At 31.0% G+C, this 19,478-nt stretch overlaps 1 protein-coding gene across 8 annotated transcripts in view; it reads right to left on the reverse strand.

The window, feature by feature from the left end:
• LOC106869746 (twitchin) overlaps nt 1–19,478 on the reverse strand; it is a 176,103-nt gene that overhangs the window by 35,783 nt on the left and 120,842 nt on the right. For 7 of the 8 annotated variants that reach the window (XM_052969245.1, XM_052969243.1, XM_052969250.1 and 4 more), the window contains 7 exons: nt 18,653–18,746; nt 17,759–17,962; nt 16,947–17,088; nt 15,714–15,913; nt 14,752–14,904; nt 14,168–14,213; nt 1,970–2,008 (listed from right to left, as the gene is read on the reverse strand). In XM_052969245.1, coding sequence (XP_052825205.1) covers nt 1,970–2,008; nt 14,168–14,213; nt 14,752–14,904; nt 15,714–15,913; nt 16,947–17,088; nt 17,759–17,962; nt 18,653–18,746 — 878 coding nt within the window. The remainder of the gene's footprint in view (nt 1–1,969; nt 2,009–14,167; nt 14,214–14,751; nt 14,905–15,713; nt 15,914–16,946; nt 17,089–17,758; nt 17,963–18,652; nt 18,747–19,478) is intronic. The other variant, XM_052969244.1, reaches the window with a different exon arrangement.

Consider the following 19,478-nt stretch of genomic DNA (forward strand, 5'->3'; position numbering starts at 1 on the left):
TATATATTTATATATATATTTATATCTTTTACTTGTATTAATCAGTACTCGTGACTAAAATATGTTATATCATATTATTATTATATTAAATGAAGCATAGATGTTAATTAAATATTGCTTTCGTATGTTAACATGTAGGAGAAAACTAGCTCAGTATTATATTTTCAAAATAGTTCTTTTATTTTTACTTATTTATTTTTTGATTTAAAAGTTATTCTTTAATTCTTTTATTCATTTCAGCCAAGTGGCTGTTGTCATGCTGCAGCACTATCGTGGTTATCTTGATCAATGACACAGTTTTGTTCCTAACTTATAAAATCATGACCGTTAGCTTTCTTTTCTCTGTATCTGCTTTCAATTCCCAGAATCAGTTTTATTCTCAGATAGACCTTGTATGTTATTTACTACCTACATACATAACAGAAGCAGTATTTACCCCAGTGGTCAACTGCCACGATCAGTCCCTTGATGGTTACACCTCTCACTACTTAAAGAAATACATGGCTGTTGTGAACATGTCCTCCCTACAAGGTTGGGTACTCCAAACACACCCACCTAGTAGTACCTCTGAATAACTAAAAGTCGAGCGGGGACCCTTTAATCCTGACACAGATACTATCTCTAATGCCAGTAGCATGACAAAATTCACCCAATCTTCACTGTCAGGTGTTTGGTGATAGGAAGGGCATATATCTGTAAGAAATTCTGCCAAAATATGAAAGATCAAATGATGGAAGTGCATAGCATACTCTTTCAATTCCACCACAGACAACATGTCGACTACTGGTTGTATGATATGATACACCAGCCACACTATAAAGTGATTGCCGAGACGATGTGAATCCAGCAATAAAAATTGTATTAAATAAGCAAAAACAAAAAAAATGAAAGGAATGATCAGTATAGAGAGGATTCTTTTGTTTCAGTTCAGATAACCTCACTAATTCTGGTGGCATGATAAAATGCACTTAGTCCACACTGTATAAGTGATTGATGGTATGAAGGACATCCAGCCATCAAAGACATTCCAAAAATAACTGCATTCATGACTTCAGAGATGACCCCTTTTTCTCTGTTGCAGCATCTAACTAGATGATGAGAGAATGCACCAAGGGGGAAAATACTGTGTGATCCATCCAAAACCATGCTAGCATGGGTTGATGTATACAAAGTGATGATCATGTAAGAATGTATTATATATAAATTTACTATAACAGAGGCATGTACATGTATATGTAATCCAAAAATACTTTGCTTTTTTTATTCTAAGTTAAGAGAAGTAGTGTATATAACTTATAAGGCATAAAACATATTGTTTTATATCGTTTGTTGGAAGAATTTCGGCTTTTTCATTTAATAAATTTCATATTTATTTTTAACAGAAACATTTAAGTGATATGACTTTTATTTTGGTTTCCATAGATTTTCATTATATTTTTAAATTATTGATATAAACTATTTGTTTAATACCTATGTAAGTGTTCCTAGTTATATTATTTAAATAACGATATTATATGATAAATATATATCGTTCCACATATTTGTTTTGTTTATCTTGCCCTTTATCAATTCACAATCTAAATTAGAAAAGAATTAATACTGTTAGTACAATTAATTTCTCGTCACATTTTGATTCAATACTGCAAAACTGCAAAAAGAATCAAATGAATATTAAGTAAAATGGAAATAGTTCAGTAGATTATTACGTATATCCTGTATTTCTCTAGCAGCTCATTAGCATTAGGGATATACATAAAACACTGAGAAAGATGCTCCTTGAGAAAATTAGATCAGGGTTTTAGTGTGTAGACATTTTCAAGTATAGAATTTTTTTTTTTTAAAGATATACAATTAAGATCAGCAAAAACAGTATATCAAAAACCAATGGTTTGTAAAACTTCTGAACACAGTTTTTAAGGGAATGATCAGAAGAGGCAGTAGGGGTAAAAACTTAGCATGAAGTCTATACCTTCCCTCGGTCAGTATTTTGGACTTCCTCCTCGAAAACCTGGAAAAAGTGAAAAACGAACAATAGCATGCCAGTATCAATGTTCTGGCCTATACATTGTTGCTGAGTCCTCAAAATCAAATGCAATATGTCCCATACACTTAAACCTTATTCCCCTTTTCACAAAAATAATTTCAATATGAACTCTTTTGATAACACTATTTTGATCTATACTAAAAATAAAATTTAATTCCTGTTCATTTAAAATTATAAGACTATAATTTTTATTCTATTTATGAGAATATCTGAATATATCTATATTTGTTTCTACTCTAGAAGATAATGTTTTTACATTGCATGCTATAGTGGTTCATACAGAGCTCAATTACAGAAGGCTGACAGACAGATATCCTAAATAAAGTTACTATTCAATCATAGTTGACCAATGAAATTCTAGATTTTTCATTTAATCTTACGTAATATTTCAATATCTTAAACCTGAAAAGTAATTAAACTAGTCTCCTTGTTTGCAAATAATTTCATTAATCAAAGTATAAAAATATATAGAAGAAAACTATCTTATTAAACAAATATGTCAGTTATAGAAATATAGTAGGGTGAAAAATTTCAGTCACTTGAGATAATTTAATACAGTCACTAGAAAAAATCTCCCTCTAGGAGTGTTTAAAGTCTAAAAACAACAAACAAGAGAAATAACCCCAACAAAATCAACTAAGTGAAATTTGTAGAAAATATAGAAGATGCCTATGGAAGTGGATCATATCTTTAAAGTCAACTGGTGAAAACAGTGGACATATTTCAATTTTAATAGATCTCAATATTCTATGATGTTGACAAGACTAACACTCATCACAATATCTACATATATATTTATAATTGATGTATAAACATCAAAAAATATATCCATGATAATTTAGTGCTCAACTCACAATGCAGCATTAACATCACAATGTATTATTACAATGCAGTAATTCCTTGGTTAAACAAATTTGCATGTATATACAAAATTGGACTGAACAATTGCTGAGACCAGCATATTTAGAATTAAAAGTGAAAAGCATAAATTTCACACAAAGCTCATAATTAAATTATGAACTATATGTAAAATCTATGCTTTACTACTTATCATACACACACACATACACACAGAAGGTGGATGGGTAATTAGATATATCTGCTTCACTGAGGATATCTAATCAGACTTAACAGACTTTCTTTCTTTCACCTTTTAGGTTTATCAAAAACATGATGCATTCACATTTGCATTGTCTATATTTTTTTTAATATTAGTTAGTTGGTTTTATTGAAATTAACTCCCTTGTTTGTTGATTTTTAGACTTTTAAACTCCACTAGAGGAAGTTTTTGTATATTCTTTTCTAGTCTACGCACAAGGCCCGAAATTTTTGGGGAGGGGGCCAGTCGATTAGATCGACCTCAGTATGCAACTGGTACTTAATTTATCAACCCCGAAAGGATGAAAAACAAAGTTGACCTTGGTGGAATTTGAACTCAGAATGTAAAGACAGACAAAATACCACTAAGCATTTCACCTGGCATGCTAACGTTTCTGCCAGTTTGCCGTCTTCAAAGTTTTTGTATATTGACTGCAGAAATATTCTCAGTTAATCAAAATTTTCATCTCACTATATTATCTATGTAAATCCCTATTACATTTATACCTTGTATACAAAATTTTCCCTGAGGTACTTCCCCTCAACTAGATATTAGTTCATGAACTAATGTTTTAAAATATACTTCTGTCTAAAAAGGAAGGGAATTAATACAAATAATTAAATACTGTCAAATGCTTCAACTGATCGTGCAAGTTGTAAATATTTATATTTCAATGTTTTTCAGAATTCCCCAAGTTTTAAGATCTCAGGCATAACATAGACTTTATCATAATATTAAATGTTATTTCATTTTGAGAATGTAATTTTTGAATGCACAGTTGAAAAAATAATAATAATGAGCTTATTGTCTGCAGAACTCAGGTGCACTACAACTTGTATGTAGAGTTGTAGCTGATAATGCAAGGGCTGCATTATCAGAAAGAGTTACAATGGGTTTCGAGTTTGCTGTTTATAAGCAAGTTACAGTGTTGAGAAGACTGTAATTTTGTTTTCATTTTGCAGAGAGTATAATTCTCAGTTGCTTAGGTATTCAACTGCTATTCACAAATTAGGTAATAGGACTAAATTTAGTTCAGTTGGTTTGGGAATTCCAAACAGTAAAATAAGTTTCTATAGCAAAACCATTTTTTCATCTATCCTTGCAAAACCAACATTTTAAACCATTTTAAAAATAATTAGTTTTTAATTCTTCTTGCAAACTTAAACTGATATTAAGCACTAATTATATATAAGGTAAAATTTATAATGGAGATTTTTCATGTTATAAAAATCTTATTTATTTAGTCTATTTCTATATTTTTTTATTTTCCTTTTATTTTCAATAAAATATTTATTTAGCATTCATTTAGCTGTGATCTTAATGCATTGACAATATGATTGAGCTCATTAATAAAAAAGAAAACTAAAAATAATTGATCTATGTCACTTGAATTAGACACTATAATTACTTTGTGTAATTAATTGGATTTCCAACAAGCTTATGTATACATAGGATTTATTTATTCAAGATAAATTGTGTTTTTTTTTCATGGATAGCGCCTAACATACTATTTAATTTGACACTGATATTTCACTCCTAAATGCCTTAACTGAAGTTTGTTCCTGTATGTATTTGAGGATAATACAATTTCTAAATTCATGGCTTCCAGTTACATTTCCTACTGGGTAATGCCACTGATTGTAAGAAAATACCAGTGGAAAAAGTTCTCAAGTCCTGCTGTTGGAGTTCAGGAAGTACAAGGGCCCCAAATCCTCAGTAATCATTCAGTAAGCTGCCCTACTATCTGGTATTAACCCTGTATCTTGTTATCTCACTTTGTGACTTTCAACAATATTTTGAGGCACTCACACAGCCTATTTAATTGCGTCTGGATTATTACAGGAACTAACAATTTTTAGCGATAATTCCTGAAACTAGTTATCATCTTCATCTTTTCTACCAAACAATCATTTAAATTTAGAATTATTTTAAAGTTTAAAAATAACATAGACCACAGTTTAATCCCTCATAACTTTCTAACACCTTCTAAATGTAAATTACAATTCTTGTTTAAAACAAAGTCTCATCCCCTGCCTCTAACCCATTTATGTTGCCAAGTTTGCTCTATCTATTTCAAGCCTTTTTCAAAAAGGTGGAATCTTTGCTTGTGTAGAATCTATTCTTTGTAACGCTCATCCCACTCACGAAACCTAAATTCATTTATTCTGGCTAAAAGTCACTTTTACCTATTCTTCTAAGTTCATCTCTCCTACTAACTGAATAGAACTCTTCAAATTCTATGTTGTCTATCCATAACTAATAAAATGTGCTCTCCCCTAATTCTTCTGGGACTGCTAATCAGGTGATTGATGCTATACTCATAAATATACCCCACTGAGACATTTAACACTCACATTCCCAAGAAAAGAAAAGTGTGCATCTATGCTTTGCATTGCATGCAAGCTCTCTTGCCCCCTAAATTGTAACCCTATGGTGCTTGTTAAAGGAATCCCTGATAATGTTTCCAAACCCTCCTATCCCTGATAATGTTTCCAAACTCTCCTATCCACCAAGCCATGTCAATAGCAGATTTGTTATTTACATTTCTGATGATGAGTAGTTGTTGGGGAAGCCTGTAAGAAGCAGCCTTCCTCATTTTGTTCTGAATTCCCACTTGCACACAGAAACACACAAAAAAATGTTCTCACATTATCATTTTCTAATTTCTCTCATGCATCATAAAGTGCTCAACTTCACTCGCCCCAGCAAGAAGGAACAGTAAATGTTCCATCTGATTTACCTCTTCTTTTCACCAACTCTTCAATATTTCTGTCTTCACAGTGAAATATCCCAATCAATGCAAACATATGATAAGTGTCCTATTTCTAAGCAGAGCTTTCTTTCTGACTCTGCCAGCAGCCATCATGCTTACTTCCTATTGCCATCACCTCAAAGATGATGTGAACAGTGTGAAAAAAAAAAACTTCCTTAATCTCCACTCACTGACTACAGTATATTATCTTAAAGCCAAACACACTGAAGGTTTAGATATCCACATGAGCATTAGTGATCTCTTGCCCACAAGAACTTTAGCAAAAGCAATATTTCAGTCCTTAAGATTATTGAAGAATTCATCCATGACAGTTAGAGAACTTTCTAAACAAGATACCTGCCAAAGAGTAATTTTTCTTTAATTTCTTGATCAAAGGTTTCTTGTCAAGCACACCATTGTAGTCAGGTACTCCTTTGAATGATTGCTTTTGACCCATGTTCTATCAAATCTGGATTCTGCAATGTCTTCTGTTTTCTTCTTTCCATAAATTGATGGCTTTCATGCTTACTTAAAACTACACACATATTTACACAAATCATACCACTCTACTCTTTTTTAACATTTCACATTCAAATGCTCTCTACGTTCAATTAAGATGTCTTCATACTTACTCCTTAACCTAGTAAAGCATCAAGATACAATTACTAACATAGTAAAGAAACAGTGTTGCACTTGTACTTCACCCTTTCTACAAATGAACAACACAGAACTAAAGCTGTCAAAGCCACTGCAATTGCTAAGCTTCAAAATCTTTGCTAAGGAACATATGGTGATCTCACATTTTGACAAAAACCTTAGACCTTTGCTTAAGCTTCAGAATTAATCTAAATTAAGATCTATAACTGAAGTGTGAATTACATAGTATTGATTACATATCTGGGATGGTGCTGTTCCTACACAAACGTACTAGACTACATGGCTCCACTATGTAAATATCATTCAGGTGATTGACAACTTACGTCCCATTCTCTGCCTCTGTGATCATTACCAAAATGGCTACTGATCCACTGAACTAGGAAACTGTATGCTATCCTTAGTCAAGCCCACCTGACCTAACTGCAAATTCTTATTCATAATTTCTACTGTGTTTCACCTAACAGTTTCTCACAGTGCAATCCTTCCTCACCCCTACTGGTTTCAGCTGGAATTCTCTTCTTAACTACATTTTTTTACAGATATTAATTCAAGCTAAAAATCAGCTGTAGTCTTATAACCAATCTGGGAGAGCCCCAAAGATCATGGACACCACCTCTTTTCTTCTGAGTAAATATTAAAAAAAATTGTTATTTTGATAAAGTGTTTGGGAAAGTTAAGCATTATCACATTTAAGCTTTTATACTAAACAAGGTATTGAACTTTCAGCTTTTGAATTGTAAGTAATTTTCTCATCATTGGTGATGTACTTTTGCAAAAGGCACTAAATTTATCTGGTAATAATCCAGAAAGATCAAAGACAGAAAGATAGCAACACAGAAAGAAATATGGTGATAAAAGCAGAAAAATGGTGAGGAAGCATGAGTTGAAATGAGAGAATGAATGACTGCATAATGGTCTGCCCAGCTGACTTAAATCTAAAGTAAGCACAAGAACTTGCATCAGCTGAATTTAATTCAGTTATAAAAAACATAAAGTGAAGTATGTTTATATCAATAGGCTGGAAACTGAATGAAAATTTTATATTTTGAATGGAAAATGACTGAGAATTGATGAATATTTTGTTGCTCCTTTGAATGAATCCTATTAAAATAGATATCTAGTTTGAACATCTTCAACAAATCAATTCAAATTCAGTCACAAACCATTGGTTAGCCCAGGGTTATAGTAGAAGACACTTGACCTAGGGGTTGCATAGTGAGATTGAACCTGAAATTATGTGATTCCAAAGCAAGCTTCTTAACCACACAGCTATATCTACTTCATTCCTTCATTTCTTAAAAGTGTTACTGTTTTATGTTTCAGAAATGAAACGTAGTAATTTTATTTTCTTCAAAGCTCTTCAACGATCCACTGAATATGCTGAGTTTACTTGCATGAACAAGATAAGCCAAATGCAAATGGGCTGAGAGAGCGATGACTGATATATGCAGGAGAGATGACAGCATTGGTATAGATACGTGATGGCAATAATTGATAAGCACAGAAGGAGATAATGTCATGTTATGATAGTGGAAAATGCTTGTAAAAAGAAGACAAGGAAGCTATGGGAAAATACGGTGCGTTCAGATCTCAAATTATTGTATTTCATATATGAGATGTCATTGGCAGAGATGAGTGGCAATATGCCTTTCTCAAGGGCTACCTAGAAATTGCTTCATTAACATGGATACATAAATATGATTCCCAGTTAATTAGCTCATTTGACTACTTTATTTGGTTAGGATAGAGATTTGTAAGTACAACAAATGTGTGCACAGAAGAAATGGAATTGCAAGTATGTCAAAGAGTTGAATCCAATATACAGGATCATAAAAAGCCATACACATTGTAGACAAGTTCTGTTATTTACGTACATCTGAAATTGTACAGTAATGAAATCAGAAGCAAACAGAAAAAGACTTAGATATGCTTTGTTATTTTGTAGATTCTGTTGACTCAATTTATGCCTTCTTAAATAATTTGATATTAATACATTGGTAATGATGAAATTATAACAGTAAGAAGAAAAAGAGATGAAGAAAAAGACGATCCAACTACTTTGGTTCTATCAGATGGTTTTATAAACTTCGCCTTTTTGCTAAAATTATATTGTAGACTGCATAAATACCAGTTGTACTATGTGGAGTGTATTAGTTTTTCGTTCATATTAAATTTAGCTTGAATTCTTTCTTTTACTGCAAGTTTCTTTCCTGTGTTTTAATATTCTGAAATAGTATCTATTGCTTTAATTTTTCGTTATCAAGATTTGTTTTGCAAATTATTGTTCACTGGAAACGACTGTCTAATAAAAGATATTGCAAGTATTTTCATGTCCTAGACCGGGACTGCCATGTTATGTTGGCAAACAATCTTTACTCCAAAGTACTGTTGCTGAATATCTCTCGTTGTGAGATTTAAAAATAGTAATTTTCTATTTTCATGTCATTGACTTTTTGTGATTCTTTTTTCAAAATTATTAAATACCACTAAAGTATTTTTAGTTAACTTTTAGTTAACTTTTCCATAAATTTAAGATGACAATTAAAACATCTCTTTTAAAAGGATGTTCTATAGACTTTAAAATTTGTGATTAGTTTAATTCAGTTTCACTTCATAGTATATTATTATTCATATGTATGTAACTGTTAAATGGTAAATCCAAATATAAATGTGTACATCGATTTCTGACATACTCTAAGCTAAGCTGATATGGAAAATGTGCTTATTTATTGAGAGATTTACAGCAGAAGATAAATGTCTTTCCTCGAGAGTAACAGGGATATAAGTGAAATAAAATTAACATATATCACTCAAGACTACATCAAGAACTCTGCCTGCAGGAAATATGTCTACTCTAATTCACTAATTTAATAAAGTAATCTTTTAAAAGTAAGCCATGAAGGATATCTCTCAATATTATGTAATCATTTGAAATTAGAATCATTTTATGGGTGATTATTTACATGTTTAGTTAACCCACTAAGATTTGAATAAAACAGTGAATATTATGTGTATGTATATAATATATATGTATATATACATATACATATTGTGAATATACATATATATATAACTCAGATATAATAAATTGATCATTATAATAAGTTCATAATTATATGTAAAAATTATTAGATTAGTTGGTAGTTTTGAAATGTATGATAACTAAATAAGATATATGGGAAACCAATAAATGAATAATTAATTATCAGTTGTAGTGGTCACTGTATATGTCAAATGTAACAAAATAGTCACATGATTTAAGTCCATTTCTTCCTTGAAATAAATTTAGGAGTAAACTTTGCATTATTTACAGACTACAAATGAAGAACATAACTGTTAATACATTCATCTTTGAAAAAAAAAATTTAATGTTCTTTTATCAAGTATATCATTAACTAACTGAAAATGTTTATTTTCTATTTATTTACTTGTATGATCTTTCTAAAATTTTCACTGGCTGTCATTTTACTTTTCCTTTTGTCTTTATTAAATTCATAAAGTTGCTCATCTGTTATTTTGCCAATTATGCTAAATATTCTCTATTGTAACATGTAAATTCCAAGCTTATTTGTTTCAAATTATTTAAAAGAATATGCATCGAAAAATACTGGAAAATTTAATTCTCTGCCTCATTATTAAAATTTTTAATTCTTTAAAACATTTTTATTTTTTAACAATGTTTATATATATATAGAATAATTTCTATAATGCAATCAAAGGAGAATCTTAAGCTCATATCAGCATAATTAACGTAGGTGATTTTATTGTTAAATACACTATCAATACATCATCTTGAATTACACTAACGTTTTTAATAAATGCTTGCAAATTCAAAATCAATTTTGGTGTGTCAAATGCCATAAAGAATATAAATAATCTGATTAAGTTCAAAATAGTGGAAAATTGTGAAAGCATTTCAGAATATTTAGTACCACAATTCTATTCATAGGAAAGAATTGTATTATATATTCAGTGTTGTGTATTTAAGCATATCACATGACTTTACTTTATCAAGAATCACCCAACATAATCTCTTTTAGAACATATTTATAACATTTTTTTAAAAATTTTACCTTTGCCTATTCTTTAAGTAAAAATTGTTTACTTTCTATTCAAAAACCAATTTCTACCTGAACTTTTCCACTAAGTTTGCAAAGTTTGTATCTGTGTAGATCCTATTCCCTTCCCTTTTCACCTGTATATTGAACTTGGACATCTACAGCAAAGACTTTTAACTACTCTAGTGGAAATATATGTCTTTAAGATCATATGTTTCCACTATCAATCACCTTACTTTCTCAGTTATCAGCAATTATTCAAGCATGCATACTCACCATGAAAAGAAATCATTAAAATATTCAATTGCAGGGCCTTGACACCTTAGAACCATTTAAAAACACTAAAATACATTTGTGATATATTGTAAACAAACATTTAACACTACTGGTTCAGATATCCAAACTCAATTGTGACTTAAATAAATCCTGAAAAATCTACCATGGATATTCTACATTACAAAGACTACCACAAAAATTCATTTTCTTCCTTCAGGCCAATATTTGATCTCTGACCAACTGCTAATATTTAATACTGCTCAAACATGACAACACTTCCTTCTCTATCTCCCACACACTTACACACATGAAACAATGAATCCCATACATTTGCCACATACAAGAAAATTTCACCATCTTTAATGTGTTATTCATCAACACCTAACACATAAAATTAAATTTCTGTTCCCCATTTCTTTTTACAATAGGTGCAAGGGGTCTTTCTATTTTTCATTATATCACCTCCATCTTAACCCATGTGATGAACTTTCTTCTTTCCCATCTGGTACACCCAATGAGTTTCTTCTACACCCTGCACTAAGGAACCAATTTTCTTTTTTTTTTTTTTTCAAAGATGCATCTTTTCAACAGCTAACTTGCAGTCCAGAACCTGCATTAAAGAGCCAGATTCTTTCCCCAGAGATGTAGCTTTTCTACCACTAACTTATAATATTTAAAATCAAACATTAACAACACCTATCTTAACCATACAACAATTAACGAGAAAATTGAAACAGAAAGGCCCCAGTCATGGGAATCTTATTGTTTTTCTAGGATTCTTGATTAACCCCCAGTTATAAATAATAAAAGTTTTGGGGGAAAAGGGAAATACAATAAAATAGAAATACCATATACTGGATAAACTATCTATTTTAGAATCTACAATATCTACATTTTATATGAGAATCTGCAGAATAAGATTCATTACTTAGAATACCCAGTGAGGTTTGAAATTGCCTTCACTGTCATATATTTTTGTCATCGTTTCTGATAATAACTAGAAAAATTTGCAATTTTTTTTAGATTTCAAATTGTCACTTATAAGAAATTTAGGAAATAAAATTAAGTAATTCTTTTAATGGATAAAACGAAGGCTCTAAATTAAAAGAAATATATATATATTATACTGCATATTAGGTATATAAAGTATACATTTTAGAACAGTTTCTCTATCAATTTTATATTTACAAGGAAATATTAACTACTTCTATATTGCCACCTATCTTCTCTCTATATCCTTCTCCTCTTATGCTTGTACATCAATACATTAATTACTTTCATTATATATGAAACAGAAACATACCAGTAATGCTTAAAACAGTCATATATTTTCATCTAAATGAAATAAATAAAGTTAATAAAATACAAGTCCATTGTATAAAAATTACATTGTCTATTTATTAAAAAAAGTCAAACTTTTAAATTGTGTATCATATTATGTTAACTCTGATGTTCATATGTCCTCCATTGATTTTATGTATGTTTTGGTCTGTCATCAGCATGCAACACACTGAATAACTGATGAACATTTTTGAGTGAATGAAACAAGCTAATAACATTAGTTGCATGTGGATGACAATGAAAATGTTTTTATGAAGTAGTTTGGCTTTCAGGTAGTGAATTTCTCATTAAAATTTTGAATAGTTCCTCATTATCTATATTAACCAAATATTTATTTTTCATTATATACCCTCATCAATGGTTAGATATTTATATAAAAGGTTGAAACAAATTAATATCAAACAGAATTGCTTTAGTAAAACTCTTCTGCTTCTGCTAAGTCTATCCAAGCTTAATTTATTAAGCATCACTTAATTCAGTTAGTTTTTTTTATATATATATATACATCTGTATCAGAGTTGTATTTTCATAGATCTCTGTGATCGATTACATTGTTGTCCAGTTTTAGTTCCTGCGACATTAAATAGATAAAAGATAAATTCATTTTTTGGCAGAATGTTGATCTATAAGAGCATAGGTATTGGCCTGGTTAACCAAATTAGACCCCTTAGTAGTATATACAGAGATATTACAGTATCATCAAATATCATAAACCTCACCTAATGTGGAAGGCTGTTTTTATCAATATATCTATATTAGTCAAGACAAACATACACAACTATGCCCACCACTTATGACATAGAATTACAATTCTTGTAATTTGACACTTTTTGTAGTAGTATAAATAGCTCTCTCTGATCAGTGCTGAGCAGGGAACAAACTGACCTTGACCAATGATTGTTAATTTTCTAGTGTAGTTGCTGATTATGCAGTACACTATAAGGCAGATGGACTCAGCTATTGAGAGTTATATTTTAGCTACATGTACACAGAACACTATTATTGACAGAATGTGAACTGCCAGCCTTTCAGCTCTTGATTTAGCATTTATGCTCTCAGTTTGCATTGCACCTATCTACGTCTGTGAAATGTTTTACATAACAAAATTGTTACAACTTATCAATAAAATCTATCTTCTTTCATTCTCTAACTTTATTTATACAGCTACACGTATATTTACCCAAGAATTCAGGGGAAATAGTCTTTAGATCATCAACATAGCTTGTATTAACAAATATAAAGATATAATTTATTTGTATATAGGCATGTGGTTTATGCAGTTTAACACCCAAGAGATAGGGAGTAATGCATTAATTTATTTTCCAAGGTTTTAATGACAAAGCTGAAGTAGGGCGACTCCAAATGGGAATAAAAGTGTCATAGACATTTCTTTTTAGACCTAACTGCTACCCTAGGGTTCTTGATCCTGATTTACAATTATAAATCATTTATGATAATATAAATGTTTTAAGAAAATAATTTGAGATTTTTAGCTCAGAGACCTTCATTACCTGAGGCCAAATTTAATTGTCTAATTATGAGACATGACATGATATTTTATTTTTTCATTATTAAACAATGAACATGCCAAGTACATAATGAAAGCATCCATACTAAATATATACGAAATAAAATAGTTAGTATGCATTATGATATTTGAATAGGATATTACATCCTACTGCTATTATTTCACGCTGTTTATGGAACTGTCATGAAAGTTAAATATGCTTAATGGTTCAAATGTATTGAATGATTATTTTATTTCTTCACATCCATTTCGAATTTTTTCTAAAATTCAAAATAAAACTTGATCCCACTGAAAAATATCACTATCATATAATAATTAATTCACATAAATATATAAGTATAATAAGAGTCGTATCTAAAAACGTATTTTGATGTGTTATATTGCCTTTCCAAATACTGAATGTGTCACCTACCTTCAGCCAAGCATGATCAATTGCTTCATGAACAGTTAACCTTTTCCTGAAAAAGAAACAAATGAAACCAATGAACATGTCTTAACACTCTCTTTTACTCTCTTTTACTTGTTTCAGTCATTTGACTGTGGCCATGCTGGAGCATCACCTTTAGTCGAGCAAATCGACCCCGGGACTTATTCTTTGTAAGCCTAGTACTTATTCTATTGGTCTCTTTTTGCCGAACCGCAAATGAGAGATATTTTGGTTTGATTAGCTGTTGACAGAGCAAGAAAAAACAAAGAACTATGCAAGTTACCTTTTCAAAGATTTCAATAATGCACTGTAGATTATTTTGTAACCTTTTGTGATTTATATCAATTTTTGTTTTTATCTTTGGACTCATTCTTCCTTGACACTCAATTATCATTTAGATAATATTTTTATGATGATACAATTACAGCAACAGTCTTTTCAATATGACACGCTCTGGATTGAATCTTTTATCTAGCATGTTAGGAAGTTAACTATTACCTAATCCATGCAGATAAACAAGGATAGGAATAAGTAAAATAACAGAATTTCAAAAGAATGAGAATACTTACGCTGGATTTCTGAGCAAAAGTCTTTTGATGAAGTCTTTTGCCTCTGCAGAAACATTGCTAAATGCTTCTTCATCAAAGTCCCAATCACATCTTTTGACATTCTGTAGAGTCTCCAAGTCATCCTCCCCAGCAAAAGGTGATAATCCACTCAACCTGTTCATAGATAAAAAAAAAATATTTATTAGACTAAAATGTATATCACAAATCAAAGTGATACTTTTATAATTTTAATTTCTGTTTATATAACTTCAAAAATAAATATAAACATACTTAAAATGCATTGTATAGTTAAGGAATATCCAAAGTGTAATCATAAGTACAACTTTAATCATCATCATCATCGTTTAACGTCTGCCTTCCATGATAGCATAGGTTGGACGATTTGACTTAGGACTGGCGAACCAGAAGGCTGCACCAGGCTCCAATCTGATCTGGCAGAGTTTCTACAGCTGGATGCCCTTCCTAACGCCAACCACTCCGAGAGTGTAGTGGGTGCTTTTACGTGCCAACGGCACAAAGGCCAGTCAGGCGGTACTGGCAATGGCCATGCTCAAAATGGTGTATTATACATGCCATCTGCACAGGAACCAGTCCAGTGCCACTGGCAACGACCTCACTCGAATGTTTTTTTCACGTGCCACTGGTACAAGTGCCAGTAAGGCGACGCTGGTAACGATCACACTCAAATGGTGGTGTTTATGTGCCACTGGCATGGAAGCCAGACAGCTGCTCTGGCAATGATCACGCTCAGACGGTGCTCTTAGCGCTCCACTGGCACAGGTGCCAGTCATCGAATTTGGTTCAATCACAATTTTAATGTTAAAGTTATTTGACTTGAAATGTTAGATTTTAACTTTGAAACCGAAAATGATTTTCCTTTTTAAACATGTATCAAAAGTGTTATTATTATAAGTTTCACAAATTATAACTTCCATTATAATATTCTTACAAAATTTACTTACAAAACATAGGCAAGTACTCCAACTGCCCACATATCTGTGTAGAAGCCGACAGCTTCTCTATCAACAATTTCTGGAGCAGCAAACTCTGCAGTGGCTGTTGTAACTTTAACAATTTCATCAGGGTTTAATTTTGTTGCCAGACCAAAATCTATGATTTTAACTTGTGTGCTTTTCTTTGTTTCACACATGATGTTTTCTGGCTGTAATGTAGAATAAAAACAGCATTTTATTTTTAAAAGTATTAGAATACCACAATCACAAAGCATTCAATGAAAAAAAAGTCCTAAATATGAAGGGGGATTTCTTTGTGATGAGTACATTCATTCAAGCATGTCTGCTCGTAGGAATATTGGTGTTTACAGTTTCAGTTCACATGTTGCTTGCCATTTGTCTAGTAGACATCATAATCCACTTTTTAAAATAAACCCACAACAAATCATGTGCCACCTCAATGTCCACATTTGTTCTGCCCTACATTGGATAAAATTGTCACATATAAATAACCCAAGATAAAACTTTGGACATTTCCAATGAATTATCAAGTTACCAAGACCAGCTAAGGTTTGACCCCTGAACCTACAAAAATCCTCTACAAAAATTGAGCTCACATTATATAACAATATTGTGACACAACATTTTTATTTCGGCTGATCTTGTTTCATTCAATGTAATTCCAAAATAAATTGATGAAAAAAGACTCTAACGTTTAGTCAGTATCTGGACAAATTCCTCCAAGAAATACCAGACAAACTTCCGCTACCCAGATACATCTCTGTAAACAATATCTTCCAACTCAAGTGGTCTATGAAGTCACAAAACATGAGTTAAAGGACTATTGCAAATGGTGCTATTAAGTTAAAGATGACCTGGGCTTAACATGGCCAAGATCTAAGTTATCTTACTTAAAACACTATCTGTCACAACTCAATATACAATTGTATTAGTTTGCTCTTCTTTTTAACAAATAATATCTAAAAGATTTTCATTAGCATATGTTACATAGGAAATTATTATTATCACACAGCGTTTAAACAGAAAAAAATTCCTCAAAGAAATGTAAGATAAACTTTTGAAATATCTGAAAAGCGTTTCATCTAGAAAAGCGTTTTTAATAAATAATTTATAAATTATGATCTAAATATTTGATACTGAAAAATGAAAAATTTTTATATATATTTTTAGTATATACATGCTTTATTTTATTTTTTGTTATTGTTTTGTTTCTCCACTTACCTTAATATCTAAGTGGACAATGCTGTTTTCGTGCATATGTTTAAGACCTTCACAGACTTGTCGCATATAATTGATAACTTCTGCTTCAGACATCTTATAATCTTCAGCTGCAATTCTATCGAAAAGCTCTCCTCCAGAAAGACTATAAAAAGAATTGAAATTATTGTTTGAATTCAAGTAAAAGTTATTATTTCCTAAAATATAATCCAATCTTTGTAAACACAAGTATATTTTTTCTTGTTTATTTAACATTTTTGCTAGGTTAAAGCAATTCGCCATGAGAGAATTGGTATTAATAACAGATTACAAAAATTAACAAAATACTTCATTCATCACAAATAGTATAGTAGTTTCTATATTGATCACTTTTTAATTATAGTTATTTTTAAGGTAACAAAACCATTGAAATTACACACACAATACATGCATACACACACACACACACACATATGTGTGTGTGTGTGTGTGTGTGTGTGTGTGTGTGTGTATACACACAAACACACATATATTTGTGTATGTATACATACATACATACATACATATATTTGTGTATGTTTGTGTGCACTCATTCCATATACAGACTTGAATATCCAGTATCACCAGGAGTTTCTATAATTATTTCCAAATATTTGGCTGACATTTATGTAGAAAAGGGATGCATACTTATTGGTAAAAAGGTATTTAATCTTAAAAATAAAAGGCAGTCAAAACTCACATGTTCATTAAGACAAAGACACAGAGACAAATCACACACCCAAAGGAGGTATAATTGTAATAGTTTCTAAATGAACTGATAAACAGCCTATACTTACAACTCAAAAATTAGCACCATTTCATATTTATCATCAAAAGCATCATGTAAATTCATGAGCTGGGGATGATGTAAGTGATTCATCACATTAATTTCATTTCTAACAGTTACCTTATCCAGAGGATAAGGTGTGTTGATGAATTTAGCAACAAAAACTCGACCAGTTGACTTCTCAATGCAACGATGAACAACACCAAATGCTCCACTAGAAAGAATAAGATAAACAAAGTATTATTTACTACATGTATTCCTCAGATTTTCCAAATTATATTCTTGGACTATAGTACATTCAGTACATATCACATACATTTAAATAGAAATTCTTTACATTTAGGTTTTGAATTTAAGAAATATGTTTCAATTATTCATCACTATATATGAAATAAAGAATTACAGGATAGTAATTAATTATAAGATACTCTATCAATAATATAGGATTTTGTAATTAATATAAAACATACTACAATATAATATCTCTCTAAATTAAGTTTCAATTCTCTACAAATTCCACCACAAGGTCCAGTATTTGTGCAGCATGTTGGCTTGTGTACCTCAATGATCCTGGAAGCTATGCCAGCAGAGCACTAGCTTTTGGTAGGTCCACCTGAGCTGGACATGTTAAATGATAGAGGCCAGTCTGATATGGACCACTTCATCCCAGAGGTGAAAATGGATTTGTGTAGGGCCAACATCCAAACCTAGAGAAAAAGCAAAATAACAGAAGTGCTGTTGACAGTTAAAAGCCAACAAGACCCAGGAGAGGGAGACCTTAAAAGGCAGCACTGGGTTAAGATTAGTGGAGACGAGTTGTCGATGGTCTACGTTTCACAGGAAGTAAGTCTTTACAAATTAAAAATAATTTTGAAACTTTACTGTGTCTAAACAAAACATTTACCTTCCTAATTCTTCAAGAATATCATAATAATCATATACACTTCCTGATTTGATCTCAACAGGTTGTGGGACATATTTCTTCCAAATATCTTCGTCTATATAATTTCAAATAAGAAAAATATCATTAATTTATTATATGTTATAATAGTGATAAAAGTTTACAAAAGTCAAAGTTAACTCCATTAAAAATCAGTACAAGATGAAGACTTTTAGTCATAGAAGTGATAGCTGTGCATTGTATATTTTATATTGTAAAAAATGTATTGCTTACTGGTTGTTGTGTAAATACTAATTTTAAAAAAATGTTTATCATTTTGTCTAAAACAAAATATTTTGTGCATTCTACTCTGTAGTAGCAAAGTATACACTTTTTAGTACATCATTAATGTAGACTAAGCATATGAGAAGCAAAACAAGATACTGTGTGATAGGTGATAGGTTTATCACACCAGCCAGTTTAAGATCATCATCTGATTCCCTTTAATGCTTTTAGTAGTACGATGTATGTAAACAAACAAAGTTTGCTTTTTTAGAAGCATTGAGATGTATTGCCATATACAGATATGGAAATATTTTACTCTCAAATGCATAATAATGATGCTGAATAGCATAAATAAGATAGAACATCCTTATATTTCACATATAGTGTCTATAAAAGCTTTATTTATAAGTTCAAAAATTGCAGAAGAATTTGCTTGTAGGCAGTTTAGCTTAAAGGTAAAGTATCATGACCAGTAGTCACAGGGATGTGAGTTCAAGTCTCATGGATGGCTTCTAACAAATTTTTCTGCAATATAAGGTTGCTTTTAGTAGTGTTTACTCTACTG

The sequence above is a fragment of the Octopus bimaculoides genome, chromosome 7 (assembly GCF_001194135.2).
Source record: "Octopus bimaculoides isolate UCB-OBI-ISO-001 chromosome 7, ASM119413v2, whole genome shotgun sequence".
In the NCBI taxonomy this organism is placed as follows: domain Eukaryota; kingdom Metazoa; phylum Mollusca; class Cephalopoda; order Octopoda; family Octopodidae; genus Octopus; species Octopus bimaculoides.